The following is a 15,920-nucleotide window of genomic DNA, read 5'->3' on the forward strand; positions in this document are numbered from 1 at the left end:
GCCAGCATGTCATATTTACAGAACTATACTATTGAACAAATACTCAGAACCGATCAGGCCCAGCAAAAAGAAAAAACTTACTTGTGATTTATGTGATGGAGACATAGGCCAACACGGGGATAAGTGATAAAAATACACTGAGCCCACAAAAACTAATACCTTAGGCAACACATCAAATCTAGGTGTATTATCATGCATAATATAAGTAATGGATATGTAAAACCAGGATCTCATATGCACAGATCCAGTCTGATCACAACCTAAGCTTGAAATATGCTTAATAACCTTATTAAATACCTTACGTACATTATTTATATCTTCTCAATCAGTGGGGTAAAGTTTTTATACTGGTATAATATAACCAAATGAAAGGTACTAAGAAGACTCCAAAGCTGAGGATAGCCTATATGGGACATTTACAGTACTGACTCCATTCTCCCCATGCCTATCAGAACTCTTGTTGGGTGTCCTGTCCTCAAGGATACCTCCCCTAATCTCAGTAGAAGGGAGGTCTTCATGATTCTGAGTCACAAATATAACCGCTTTACTCTCACTAATGACTAATGAAGAACGGGTATGTCACACAATTCAGATTTAGGGCAAATCTGTTAGGGGCTTCTAGATCATTTGCTTATTTAAAAAAAAAGACATATGGAAGAAAACAGGTTTTTTTATTCTTGCTGGACATAGTGATGTGTACAAATAGCATGCCTAGAGCTTCTGTAGCCGTCCAGTGCCGGGCACACAAAACACAGCAATGCTGGAAAAGGTCAAAACCCTGGATCCTTGAGGACATATAATATATAACCTTAATCACCTCAAAAATCAAACCTAATTTGGGACTTCTAATTGGTGAGAAAATAAATCCCCCACTGTTCAAGCAGTTTTGGAGCTGGGTTTTCTGTGAAATGCAGCATGAAATATACTAACTGATACAGGTATCGCAAACAAGAAAAGAACTGATCTTTTCAGGGCTTTGTGAAAAAGCACAAGCTTGATCAGAATTACAAAGTTTTAAGAAACTGGATGGTGACACGTGTGTCTCTCTTACAGCACACACCACATTGAAAGCACTCTAAGTCCCAAAATTCCAAAGGGCTAGCAAAGCCTGGAAAAATTAGAACAACGATCCACATGCCACCCAACACAAATTCTTAACACAATGGAAACTACTAAGGATGATGAATAAGAAATACTTAAAAAGTGGCCAAATATGGGGAGAGAATGGGGTTAGTTTCTCATAATCAAGTAATTCCGCTAATTTTCAACGGGTTTAAGGTTTTTTAAAAATCTGAAATGAGGGGCGCCTGGGTGGCTCAGTGGGTTAAAGCCTCTGCCTTCGGCTCAGGTCATGATCCCAGGGTCCTGGGATCGAGCCCCGCATGGCATCAAGCCCCGCATGGCATCGGGCTCTCTGCTCAGCAGAGAGCTGCCTGCCTCTCTGCCTACTTGTGATCTCTGTCTGTCAAATAAATAAATAAAAATCTTTAAAAAAAAAAAAATCTGAAATTAACTCTACCACCAAATCAAGTTAATCCTTGAAGGCACATAACAAAGACCTTATCACCGCTCCAGACACAACTGCAAACTGCCAAGCTATTCATGAAAATTAAAATAGAAGCATAACATGAAAGCAACTTAATTACAGGTTTATTAATAATACAATACTAAAAGGATACTTACTTCATAAGTTAAATGTTTTAATAGAACTATACTGGCAGAGAGAGGTACCGGTACCTTCAGAAAACGTAAGTAAAATCGATTTTTCCCACTAGATCATAATATAAAAAACTTTAATATACCCCCAAATCATGACTGTACCTGTTGTCTTTTGGCTGCCATAATGTTTAGTTTATCCACTTCAGGTTTTAGGGCTTTATACTGTATTCCTAAATCTTGTTCAGTGCCAGCATTCCTCAGTTTCAAAATACCTTCTTCCACCTATATAAAACATAACTCTAAATAAGAATAATTCTAAACAAAACAAATATGTATGTAAAAAAGATCTATACTGGGCACCTGGGTGGCTCAGTCGTTAAGCGTCTGCCTTCGGCTTAGGTCATGATCTCAGGGTCCTGGGATCAAGGCTCACACTGGGCTCCCTCCTTGGTGGGAAGCCTGCTTCTCCCTCTCCCTCTCCCCTTGCTTGTGTTCCCTCTCTCTCTGTGTCTCTCTCTGTCGAATAAATAAATAAAATCTTAAAAAAAAAAATCTATACTATTTTATTCCTTTTAACTGCTACTTGGATAGCACTCTAAATTTTCTCTTCAGTTTACATGGCCCTCAAATATATGAGCAACTACTACATGGGAGGATTATATTGACAGTTATCTAAAATGATAGAATTTAACACATCTTGGTTTCTCAACTCTGGAATACCAGTAAAAGGAAATGCTTTATCACTACTGCAGAGGGAAGGAGTCAAAACAGTACCTTTGCTACAAGTTCTTCACTAAAATCAAGACTACACAGGCTCATAGCACAGCCAGTCTGAGGTACACTTCAAGAAGAGCTGAAAATGGAAACTAAAAGAAAACATTCCTGCTCCACTTTGGTAAAACAAGTTCAAAACCCAAAACAAACTCTAAGGAATACTGAATTAACTATGGGCAGCAGCAGCCTCACTGTGATGGAAAGAACAAATTACAGACACAGGCCTGTACTTACAACTTTCAGCTGAACAAGTAATTTATAGACATCTGCCATGTCAGCCAAAATAAGCAGCCGGGTAACAGCAGAGAGCAAAGCTCGAGCTGCCCGAACCATGTTGCCACGCTTCACAGAAGAGCAGGGATCATCTGCAAACTCTCCTGCAGCAGTCTTCATCAAATCACCTGTTTTACAGCATGAAAAAACAAACCCATCAGGAATGAACCAAATAACTGGTCTACGTTTAAAAAAATAATAATAATAACTCACACCTTGTATAGTTCATGCACAGAATTTAAGGGCTCTCATTTTTATTGTTTTGTTTGCTTTTGTTTGCTTTACAGCAATCACTTTAAAAAGCACCCTCATGTACTGCTAGTGAAAACACAGTATCTAGAAAGTGATTTTGGTGCTATACATAAAGAGCCTGAAAAACACTCCTTTTCAGGGGGGCACCTGGGGTGGCTCAGTGGGTTGAGTCTCTGCCTTCAGCCTTCAGCTGAGACTCAACCCACTGAGCCGCCCCAGGTGCCCTATATCCATAATTTTAAAAACTATACTAACAACATACACAATACAGGGGCGCCTGGGTGGCTCAGTGGGTTAAGCCTCTGCCTTCAGCTCAGGTCATGATCTCAGGGTCCTGGGATCGGCCTGCATCAGACTCTCTACTCAGCGGGGAGCCTGCTTCCCCCTCTCTCTTTGCCTGCCTCTCTGCTTGTGACCCCTCTCTCTGTCGAATAAATAAATTTAAAAATATCTTTAAAAAATAATTAATAAAATAAATAAATAAATAAAAATGTTATTGTAGGATACTTAAATGAGCTCATTCTTTCATCTATTTACTCAACAAATATTTGCGCACCCACTATATATCAAAGTCTGAACTACGTGTCAATGATAGAGCACACAGAAAACAGCCCATCTTCTCATGGACATCTAAGGAGGGGGGAAGGCAGACAAGCAAACAATTAAAGGCTGATTAAGACAAAGCGCCTGGACTCAAAGGGCTCACAAATCAGGGAGTATTACAATGCAATCAGAATTGTATGCTTGTGGACAAGGTGCTATGGGATAGGAAAAACTATTTACTCATGAAGAATTTGTCTCAAAAGCCTTGTAGAAAAAAAAAAATGTACCTTAAATATTAATATTAAATAAGAGATATTGGCCTTAAACAATAAAAAGAATTTCACCTATGTATTGAGAGCTTAGTACAGACAAAAACTAATCCACTGCTGGGGATACAAAGAACAAGACTATCTGTTTTCAAGCGGTTTACAATCCAGAAAAAGAAGAATGTGATCACACAGAAATTATGTGGCATTTTAACACAAGAGCTGTACGAAAGACACAAAAGTACACAGAGTTTCAAAGCAGAAAGCACTAACAAACAGTCTGAAGAAGAAAGGAAATGCCAGCAACAGTTTTATGGGAAATATGGTACTCTGAAAATGACTCTACTCTCAAAGGACAGGAAGAATTTTTGGCATTAGAATTAAGGGAGTTGGGGCACCTGGGTGGCTCAGTGGGTTAAGCCTCTGCCTTCGGCTCAGGTCGAGATCTCAGGGTCCTGGGATGGAGCCCAGTATCAGGCTCTTCGCTCAGCAGGGGGCCAACTTCCCCCTCTCTCTAGAGCTGCCTTCCTCTCTGCCTACTTGTGATCTCTCTCTCTGTGTATCAAATAAATAAATAATCTTTAAAAAAAAATTAAGGGAGTTAGCATCTCAAGTAAAAGGAACAGCAACATAATAGCATCCAAAATTTATTAAATGTCCACTCTATGGCACTCTACGTATTTTATTTAATCCTATGAGTCACCTAGGAAGTAGGTAGTACTGGCCCTTCCTTACAAATGAGACAACTAAAGCTTAGAAAGTTAACCAACTTAATCAGTTACCTGACAGTAAATGGGAGAGCCAGGTTTTGTAATGCCAATATTATGCTGTTAGAACCACTTATCAAGTTGAGATACACAGTAAGAAGGCATATTTGGAGGCAGAGTCCTCCAGTCTAAGTAGGCAGTGATGGACCTGTATAGAAAGAACAGAAGATGGGGATGGAAAAGCCATGGACAGAGTACAAAGAATTCCTGACTGAAAGAAGGAAGTGAAAGTCATACATACACAGATTGACCCAACAAAAGCACATAAGATAAATCTGACCACGAGCTTGAGTGGCTCAGTCAATTAAATGTCTGCCTTCAGCTCAGGTCATGATCCCAGGGTCCTGGGATGGAGTCCCAAATTGAGCTCCCTGCTCAGTGGGGAGTATGCTTTTACCTCTACCCCTCCCCCCTGCTCATGATCTCTCTCTCTCTACCTCTCTCTGATAAATAAAACTTTAAAAAATAAAATAAGATAAAATAAAATAAACCTGACCACACAGATGACAGGAGTCAAATGATATAACCACCTTTGATTATAAAGAGTGAGGAAAAAGAGGGGCGCCTGGGTGGCTCAGTGGGTTAAAGCCTCTGCCTTCAGCTCAGGTCATGATCTCGGGGTCCTGGGATCGAGCCCCACATTGGGCTCTCTGCTCAGCGGGGAGCCTGCTTCCTCCTCTCTGTCTGCCTCTCTGCCTACCTGTGATCACTCTCTCTGTCAAATAAATAAATAAAATCTTAAAAAAAAAAAAAAGAGCGAGGAAAAAGAAAGCATCAAAGGTGACTTAAAGGTTTCAAGCTAGGATTGTAGTAAGATGGAGGAAAGGGCAAGAGCAACCGTATGAAGATTTAAAAAAAAAAAAAAAAAAAAGGTGTCCCCTGAGACTGTGGAATTAGGAGTAGGGGACAAAGACTATTGGACAAAAGAAACAAAGAGAATGGGATGACAAGGATGACAAGACAAAAAAAAAAAAAAAAAAATCAAATGCATACATACAGATCAACGGAACAGAATCTAGAATCCAAAAATACAGTCACTTAATTTTCCAGAAGCTGCCAAGACCATTCAATGGGGGAAAAACTGTGTTTCAAACAAACAGTACTGGAACAATGGATACTCAAATGCGAAAGAATGAACTTGGACTCTACCTCACACCATATACTTTCAGGACAGATAGAATCCTAAATTTAAGAGGTTCAATTATTAACACTCAGAAGAAAACATTAACATAAGTCTATATGGCCTATGATTAGACAATCATTTCTAAGCCATGACACCAAAAGGACAAATAACAGAAGAAAGATAAAACGGCATCATCAAAATTTGAAATTTTTGTGCTTTGAAGGACATGATCAAGAAAGTGAAAAGACCAAAAGAACAGGAGAAAACTTCTGAAAATCACTATGTAATAAGGATCTGGTAGACACAATATAAAAAGAACTCTAATGACTAAATAAAAAGAAAATCTAATTTAAAATAGGCAAAGAAAGGCACTACACAGACATTCTGTGCTCAGTCTCATTAGCCATAAAGGCAAGGCATAACAAAACATTATCTACTAAGACAGCTAAAATTAAAAAGACAGATAATAATAAATGCTGGTGAGGAACATGGAGAAAGTTGGTGGGAATGTAAAATGATACAGTGACTTTGGAAAACAGTCTAGCAGGCCCTCAAAAGGTTAAATATAGACTTACAGTATGATCTAATAATTCCACTTGAAGGTATATTCCTTTAACAATTGAAAACAAATGTCTATACAAAAACTTACACTAAATGTTCACACAACAGCACTCCTCATAATAGCTGAAATGTGAGAACCACCAAAACATCCATACATCCACTAATGAATGGATAAGAAACTGTGATATGGGGCGCCTAGGTGCCTCAGTCAAAGCAGCTGCCTTCATCTCAGTTCACGATCCCAGGGTCACTGGGATAGAGCCCCACATCAGGATCCCTGCTCAGTGGGGAATCTGCCTCTCCTTCTCCCTCTGCCTGCCATTCACTCAACAAATAAAAAAATCTAAAAAAAAAAAAAAAAAAAAAAGAAAGAAAGAAAGAAAAAGAAACTGTGGTATATCTGTGCAATGAGACAGTTAAGCATAAAAAGGAACAAAGTACTAATACACGCTACATGAATGAATCTTCTAAGCATGTGCTACAAGAAAGAAGTCAGTCCCAAAAGGCCACATATTGTATTATTCCATTTATGTGTAATGTCCACAATAAGTAAATTCAGAGACAGAAGCCAGGCTAGTGGTTGCCAGCAGGTGGGGCAGAAAGAAAGAGTGAGGACTAACTGCTAATAGGTTTGGAGTTTCTTTCTGGAGTAATGAAAATGTTCTGGAACTACATAGCAGTGATGGCTGCACAACCTTGTAAATATACTAAAAACCACTGAACTGTACACTTTAAAAGAGTAAGTATTATGGAAAGTGAATTATGGCTCAATAAATAAAGAGATAAAGAGTATCAAATGCAGGGACCTGAAAGAGCACAGGCCTCGGAGTTGGAGATAAGCTTAAGTTTTGGTTTTCCCACCTATCAGCTATGTGACTGGACTCCACTGACTGTTTTCTCTTCTCCAAAGTATAGACAATACTTTGCTCTGAGGGACAAATCAGGTAAGATATCTAAAATGTATCATTCATTACCTTGCACTAGGAAACAATACAGGGTTGGCAGAAATTATTATTATTATTAATTAAAACTAGGTAAGACAGAGAAATGGGCTTCATTGTGTCTCGTGAGCATCCATCCATTCAACAACCAGCTTTAAGAGCATTAATTAATGCTTTCTTGTAACAAGTGTTTACTGAACACCTTCTAGGAGCTGGGCACCATTCTAACCACTTAGGAGAGAAATTAACTAACCAGGGGTGTCTGGGTGGCGCAGTCAGTCGAGCGTCCAACTCTTGATTTCGGCTCAGGTCGTGATCACAGGTTCTGGGGTTGAGCCCTCATTGAGCCCCACATAGAGCTCTTCACTCAGCACGAGTCTGCTTGTCCCTCTCCCTCTGCTCCTACCCCCTATGTGTGCATGCTATCTTTCTCTCTAAAATAAAATAAAATCTCTTTAAAAATAGTAGATTAATTAACTAACCAGACAAAAATCCCTGCCTCCAGAGAGCTTATATTCTAACAGGAGGGAAAGATGATAAACATAATCATGTCAGTTATATAGCTGGTAAACTTGTGAAGTACTTGTGAGAGGGCGCCACAGTGACAGAAAGGACAAGGAGAGTGGGGATATAACATATTATTTAAAATAGGGGGATCAAGGCAAGCCTCACTGAAAAGGCACCAATTGAGGAGTGTCTTAAAAAATGAAGAACAGGACAATCTGACTATCTTACAAAATCACTCCAAGCAGAGGGAACACCAACTCAAAGGACCTGGGACAGATGCACACTAAAATGATCCTGGAAAGCCAGGGACGCCACTGCAGCTGGCAAGGAAGAATGAGGAAGACCAATTCTGTGGGAGGTGAAAAAGGCAGAACAAGACTGCTCTTTCAAGAATCTGGTCTGCAACCAGTAGGAGAAGTCAAGGGCCTATTAAAGAAATTTTTTTTCCAGGTGTATGTATGTATGTATGTATATATGTATGTATGTATGTATGTATGTATGTATGTATGTATGTATGTGTGTGTGTGTGTGTATGGGCAGCAGTATATGTATGGGCAGCAGTATAATGGGAAAGAATAGGATCATAAAACTAGATGTCACACAGATAGAAACTAGCTTCACCACTAAACAGGTCTCAATTTCCAACAACTATAAAACAGAGATAATATAGGTAATCCTCACTTTGCATAGTAGTAGAGATCCACAAAAATGATCATGCAAGCTGTAACACTGCAAAGTAATCTTACTATATGGGAAAATCATGATTATCCTATAATCTTTAACATTTTTTGACAATAATGTTAAAAGCTCCTTTACTACTAATTATAAATACCCAGGTAAATGAAAATAAATAGTACAATTAATACTTAATACATTTTAACTCAAAACATTAACAACGAGAATTAGTGTTTTTTCTTTGTAAGAGAACTACTCAAAAGTAGTTTTTGGTTTTTTTTTGTTTGTTTGTTTTGTTTTGTTTTTTTTAAAGACTTTGAGAGAGGGAGAAGCAGACTCAACACTGAGCAGGGAGTCCCAACACAGGGCCCAACTCCAGGACCCTGAGATCATGACTTGAGCCAAAGGCAGAAGCCTAACAGAATGGGCCAGGTACCCCCCCAAAGTCATTTTTGAACAACACTTGCCTTCTTCAGCATTTAACTTGGGATATAAACAATGCATCTCTTCTACTATTAGGCAAATTGTCCTACTGCTTTCTAAATCTGGATCACCTTCCGACATTTTACTATTTGCACTTTTAATGTCAAGAAATATCTTCAAGGGCGCCTGGGTGGCTCAGTGGGTTAAGCCTCTACCTTCGGCTCAGGTCATGATGTCAGGGTCCTGGGATCAAGTCCCGCATCGGGCTTTCTGCTCGTAAGGGAGCCTGCTTCCTCCTCTCTCTCTCTGCCTACTTGTGATCTTTCTCCCTCTGTCAAATAAATAAACAAAATCTTAAAAAAAAAAAAGAAAAAAAAAGAAAAAAAAAAGAAATATCTTCAAGAGTTCCTTTAGTGTAAAGGTTTTGAAGACACCACTTCCTCTTGGACATCATCATCCTTTTTGTCACAACCACTTTCCTCCTCTGTGTCAGTAACTCTGCTTTCACTATGTTCCTCTGACTGCACATTTAGAGTCTCTTTCTTTTTATAAAAAAGATTTTTTATTTTGGGAAGGGAGAGCAGCGGGAGGGGCAGGAGAGGTAGAGAAAATCTTTTTTCTTGAAGTCTTTTTTTTTTTTTTTTTTTGAGATTTGTGTTTATTTATTTTAGAGAGAGCCAGCAAGAGAGAGAAAGAACGCGAGCAGGAGGAGGAGCAGAGGGAGAGGGAGAAGCAAGCATGCAGGGCTGTATCCCAGAACCTTGAGATCGTGACCTGAACCAAAGGCAGCTGCTTAACTTAGATTTTTCTATTTACTTATATGAAAGAGAGAAGGCGCATGTGACTGTGCAAGTGGGGGGCGGAGGGGAAGGAGGGAAAGAATCTCAAGTGGACTCTGTGCTGAGCCCCACGTGGGGCTCAATCTCAGGACCCAGAGATCAGAGCTTGAGCTAAAACCAAGAGTCTCCTGCTTAAGGGACTGTACTACTTAGGTGCCTGCCCCTAGAGTCTCTTTAAACAGCAGTGATGTCAACACATGCAGTCAACAATTTCTTCTTTAACTTAACATTCTTTTCTTCAATTTTTTATTTTTTATTAACATATATTATTAGCCCCAGGGGTACAGGTCTGTGAATCGCCAGGCTTACACACTTCACAGCACTCACCATAGCACATACCTTCCTCACTGTCCATAACCCAACCACCCTTCCCTAACCCCCCTCTCCCCACCCCACCCCCACCCCAACCTTGAATTTGTTTTGTGAGATTAAGAGCCTCTTATGGTTTGTCTCCTACCCAATCCCATCTTGTTTCATTTTTTCCTTCCCTACCCCCCAAGCCCCCACTTTGCCACTCAACTTCCTCATATCAGGGAGATCATATGATAATTATATTTCTCTGACTGACTTATTTCACTCAGCATAATACCCCCTAGTTCTGTCCACGTTGTCGCAAATGGCATGATTTCATTTCTTTTGATGGCTGCATAGTCTTAATTTACATTCTATTCAAATTTAAATTCCAAGTTTATCATTTTTTTTTTTTAAGATTTTTTTTTTTTTAAATTTATTTACCTTACAGAGAGACAGGGAGAGCAGGAACACAAGCAGGCAGAGTGGGAGAGAGAGAGAGAAGCAGGCCTCCCGCTGAGCAGGGAACCCAATGTGGGGCTCCATCCCAGGACTCTAGGATCATGACCTGCGCCAAAGGCAGACGCTTAATGACTGAGCCACCCAGGCACCCGTATCACTTTGTTTCTTTGCTGCAGTTTCATCTTTGTTAGCAAATTTGTTCTTTCAAAGATCCCTGTTTGTAAAAGGGTTCATGTTGGGTTTATCACTGGGAGATAAGGAGGCAACACAACCAAAGACAGAATGAACTACACAGTTGCACAGTCACCAATTACCAAGAGACCTTGAAAAAAGGGACATGACTGCTCAGTGAGCATAATGCACATTATTATTTATGTAGTAGCTTGTTCCCTTAAGAGCTAGCAACCAAGTCCGTTTTTCATGCGTTCACTCACAGTTTAGTTACCATGGTAACTAAATTTGGAACCACATTGGTGGAGGATTGGTTTTTTGGGGTTTTTTTAAGATTTTATTTTAGAGAAAGAGAGTACTAGCAGGGTAAGGGCATATGGAGAGGGAGAGAGAATTCTAAGTAGACTCCATGCTAAGTGCAGAGCCCCACGTGGGGCTCAATCTCACCACCCCCTCACAGATCATTACCTGGCCAGTATCAAGCATAGGATGCTCAACTGAATGAGCCAACAAAGCATCTCAGAGGACTGGTATTATTTAACTAAATTGTGTAAGTGAAATCTGTACATACTGGAACCATGCAAAAGTGAGGGTTGCCTGTATCTACTTACGGTTGCTGTAGAGATAAAGACAAATGTTCGTAAAGTGCTTCTAACAGTGCCTGCACTCCCATACTATTATCACTATTGGAATTACAGATAGATGAAGGGGGAGAGGAAGACTAATAGACATGGAAGACATGGAAATGAATTATGAAGATTCTGGATCATAGAACACACAGAGCCATGAAAGGGGGAAAGAAGGTTCTTGGACCCTCAGATAAGTGAAAAAGCAGAGGTAGCAAGAGGCTGGCCTCCAGGCAGTATGAAGCTCAGCACTGTTGGATAATCTCATTTGTTCAGAAGCAGTGAGTGAGGCTATCCTAAAAATTGAGCGGGGTGGAAAAGGAAGTGAGGGTTGGGGGAGAGTGGAATAAACTCAAAATCAGCTGTTAGTGGAAATGAAAAAGAGTTAACCTGGGGTAAATAAAACTGTAGGCAGAAGAAAAGGCCTAGATGAGGCCAACAAGTGAACTTAAATTCTTAAAATTATAGTCTTTCTAAAATGAATCAAAATTCTTTAATAATTAGCTTATAATCAAATGGATAAATGTTGTAGATAATTTTAAATTTAATTTTAATCACTTAACCTCACTGTATTAATCCCCCAAGTTTTCACCAACTCTAATCCCTCTTTTACCAAAACCTCTCCTTCTAAATTCTCACTCCCACACAGGTTCCTCTTCAAAAAGCCTCATGCCTTCTACAGCTAACATATCATTCCAAACTAAATTCAGGCCAAATGACAACAATAAGTGGAAGGAAGAAAGCAAATTAAGTACACATACATCTATACTAATCTGTTTAAGCTCAAAGCCATAATGACAAATCTTTAATTTCACAGCTAACAGTATTAGTAATTAAAAAAAAAAAAAAGTCAGAAATATACTGTATGGTGGTCCAAAACCTTTGTATTTTCTCTACTCATAAAACTATGAACAAATATATTAGTAAGTCATTAGCTAAAAACAAGGTCCTCCAGCTTCTGCTGAATGATCCTCTCTAAAAGGAATATGAGACTAAGAATGATTTGAGATACTAAGTTTTAAAAAATAAATAAAAAGAATCAAGAATTCTTTAAAGGGGACACCTGGGTGGCTCAGTCGTTAGGCGTCTGCCTTCACCTCAGGTCATGATCCCAGGGTCTGGGATCAAGCCCTGCATCAGGCTCTGCTCTGCAGGAAGCCTGCTTCTCCCTCTCCCACTCTCCCTGCTTGTGTTCCCTCTCTCGCTATGTCTCTGTCAAATAAATAAAATCTTTTCAAAAAAACTCTTTAATGTCTCTGGAGTGTTGGGCAAGTCACTCTCTCCCCATATTTACAATCAGATCACAAAAGAGACTGAAAAACTGTTTCAGGCACCCATCAAAATAAGATATTTGTGAGGCTTTCTTTCCAAAATAAAGGAATTAAGTCACACTGCAAATGGGTACTGGGTTTCTATTTAGGGTCATGACAATGATCTGAGATTTTGTGTTCAAAACTCTGAATGTACTAAGAAAATGGAATCATGTGATATATGAATTACGAGTCAATACAGCCACAACGTGAGCAAAAAGAAAAAAAAAATCTTTGTCAATTAGTTTACAGAGCATACTTTTTTAATAAAGATTTTATTTATTTATTTATTTATTTATTTATTTATTTGAGAGAAAGAGAATGAGAGAGAGAGAGACCATGAGAGGAGAAAGGTCAGAGGGAGGAGGAGACTCCCTGCTGAGCAGGGAGCCTGATGCAGGACTTGATTCTGGGATTTGGGTTTAGAACAGGACAAAAATCAAGGGCTTTCTGAAGCATCAAATATCTTCAGTAAACTCCCTTGAATGCAATCCAACTTTGTATAAAGTTATAGGGAAAGAATATGCTTGTAAACAGTGTGGGGTAACAGGGTATTCAAGAAAGGCAAAAAACAGAAAGAAGGACTGGTTTTTCTTTTCTGGAGCCTAGGAAATGAGATACTCTGCTTTGCTGCTCTCCTTTAAAATACAGAAGGTTACAAAGTGATGTTAATGAATACACCCAATTCTCCCAGAATACCATATGGATTAGATAATACAAGGTGCTGGAACTGGGCCTGAATCCCAACTTTGCTACTCAGCACCTGTGTGAATTTGGGTTGCTTCATGTCTACCTGTTTAGTCTTCTGTAAAATGAGAATACCGTTATCTCAGCGCACGGGGGTGTTTTGAAAACTCAGGTAATGAATGCAGAGTTTAACAAATACTTCTGTGTCCTTTCTCTTTCCCATCTACTTTCTCTAATTATTAAACCTATCCAGAACATGATCACTGCTCACACATCAACTGTTACATTTTTAGAAATAAAGTCAGGCTAGCAAGTTTCCTACAGGATAAAAGAAAATTAACTTTTGATTTGTACTACAAAGCAGTATTGGGGGGATGCTCCCTCACTTCAATCTCCGTAGTGTAGACAGTAGAAAAAACTTGTCCTTTCATGGTAATGGCTACAAAATGTGATTTTGTTCCCCTTATTGGGCCTTAGTTTTTCCATATGTTAAAAAAAAAAAAAAAGAATTAAGCCAATCTGAGGTTCCTTCTAGTTTTTAGGAACTGATTATCTCCCTCATCTATCCCATTTACAACTTCACATCCCATAAAGCTCATGCCTTACAGCAAGAACAGCTCCCAACCACAGTGCTATAGCAAAGTGTCTCAGGTCCTCAGAAATTCAGGTATAAAAATATCCCAACGGCCTTCAAAAGTCCCCCAAGAGACCCAACAGATAAGTAGCAAAGTTGTATCTTCCCTAAAATAACACTAAAGGTAAGTCTAATATGCTTCTCAGCCAGAACCTTTTCTACCTTGAAGTCCAGAAAAAGACAAGAACTTTGCCAGCCCAGCAGAGGAGCATTGCTTATCTCCTATAAATTACATAAACTGCTGACTTCAGGTCCCTTTATTAATGGAAAATTTTTTTTATATTTCCACTGTAAATAGCTGATATATTAATAATCTGTACTGCACAAGGAAAAATGGAAATCACAGGGGCTCCTGGTTGGCTCAGTCAGAAGACCATGTGATTATAGATCTCTGGGTCATGAGTTTGAGCCCCATGTTGGATATAGAGATTACTTTAAAAATAAACAAATAAACTTTAAGAAAGTAATTAAAAAACCTATCCGAAGGCCACTGAGTGCCACTGCAAAAAGAAAAAAGTAAAATTAGCATATAGTAGAAAATATAAGAGCTTTGTGAAATCAGCTGTCTTAAGAAGCTTATCTAAAATATGGGTAAGCCAAGTGGTAAATAAGGGGCCATTTGCAGCCCCAATCTCATTATTATTTTTGTTTAGTTGCTGCAGGAGTTCAACATGGTATTATATAGACCTTAAGTAGGTTATTTCTTAAATACAATATTTTATGAGACCACACTGGTATCAACCACCAAATACAGACGAAGATTTTAAGATATCCACCTCAATATGCTTTAGAGGATCACAAAATGTGTCAAAATGACAGAAGCTTCCAGAAAAGCTGAAAACCATTTACCATCTCAAACATGTTCAAATTCCTTATTTCAGGATCAATTTCAAGGCCATATGTGGAATTCTGATTCTCCCTCTTCCACTGATTTCCCAAATGACCCTGCATAACTCATTTTGATTTCTACCTCAAAATGATTTTTTTTAAGATTTTATTTATTTATTTGACAGACAGAGATCACAAGTAGGCAGAGAGGCAGGCAGAGAGAGAGGAAGGGAAGCAGGCTCCACGCTGAGCAGAGAGCCCGACGCGGGGTTCGATCTCAGGACCCTGGGATCATAACCTGAGCCGAAGGCAGAGGCTTAACCCACTGAGCCACCCAGGTGCCCCTCAAAATGATTTTAAATACCTCAATTTTTTTTCTTTTCAATCAACTATCTCATACTATACTTGTCAACAATGGCAGCCTTCAGTCTTCAAAATAAAAAACTGTCCTATTTACCATATCCCTTTTAAACTTTTAAAAAGAGCATACAATTTTGGCCATAAAAATATTAAAGAGAAGTCTCTAGGTTTCAGATTCAAAATAACCCCCTTAAATCATATTACTCTATAGAGGATAACACAGTCATTAAGTACTATGTTGTACAAGAGTACTTAATGATACTGAATGATGTTCAGGATCCATTAAGCAAAAAAAGCAAATGACTCTAAAAAAGTAAATGACTCAACCACAACATATTTCTACCCACGTAAGGATATTCACAGAAAACAAACATTAGGGTTCTACAACAAAAATTTTAACCACTGGTTTCATCTCTGGGTAGCAAAATTATAACTGATTTTTATTTTCTTCCTTTTTTCTTACTATCAAAAACATTCACTGAAGAAAATTAGCTTTTAAAAAAAGTTTTTAATTCTACCCAAGGAGTAACCAAGAGGAAAAGGGGGGAAAAGAAAAAAGAGCAAGCAACCAACATCACAAAAGAAGTCTGTTATAAATCACCCTGTACTTGATAGCTTGGCCATCTTTACAGAGAAAAGTAAAACACACCCAATCCTGAATTTGAATAGTTTAAAGTTCCCTATCATGGGATTCCTAATTCTTGAAAGTTACTTTTTCAATACTCTAGGTCTAATTATAGGCCTACTTTATACCAAATTCTCTTAAATATATCTGATTAATGGATCTCACCAAAAAGTGATACACCAGTTACTTCTTTGTTATTCTGCCAATTTCATTTTTACAAAATAATAAACTGACAGGACCAAGGCTTCATAAAAGTATATGCTAGCTTCAAGATAATCAAGAATTAACACCCATTTCTCAACCTGCCTCACTCCTCCCATCCC

The 15,920-nt window shown here is 38.7% G+C and overlaps 1 protein-coding gene across 1 annotated transcript in view; it reads right to left on the reverse strand.

Annotated features, from left to right (window-relative positions):
* Positions 1–15,920, reverse strand: part of LOC111140819 (catenin alpha 1) — a 180,043-nt gene that overhangs the window by 119,712 nt on the left and 44,411 nt on the right. Inside the window, exons 4-5 of the mRNA XM_022493010.1 lie at positions 2,668–2,834; positions 1,822–1,941 (exon numbers count right to left, since the gene is read on the reverse strand). Coding sequence (XP_022348718.1) covers positions 1,822–1,941; positions 2,668–2,834 — 287 coding nt within the window. The remainder of the gene's footprint in view (positions 1–1,821; positions 1,942–2,667; positions 2,835–15,920) is intronic.

The sequence above is a fragment of the Enhydra lutris genome, unplaced genomic scaffold (genome assembly GCF_002288905.1).
Source record: "Enhydra lutris kenyoni isolate GAN:26980312 unplaced genomic scaffold, ASM228890v2 scaffoldscaffold5, whole genome shotgun sequence".
NCBI classification, from domain to species: domain Eukaryota; kingdom Metazoa; phylum Chordata; class Mammalia; order Carnivora; family Mustelidae; genus Enhydra; species Enhydra lutris.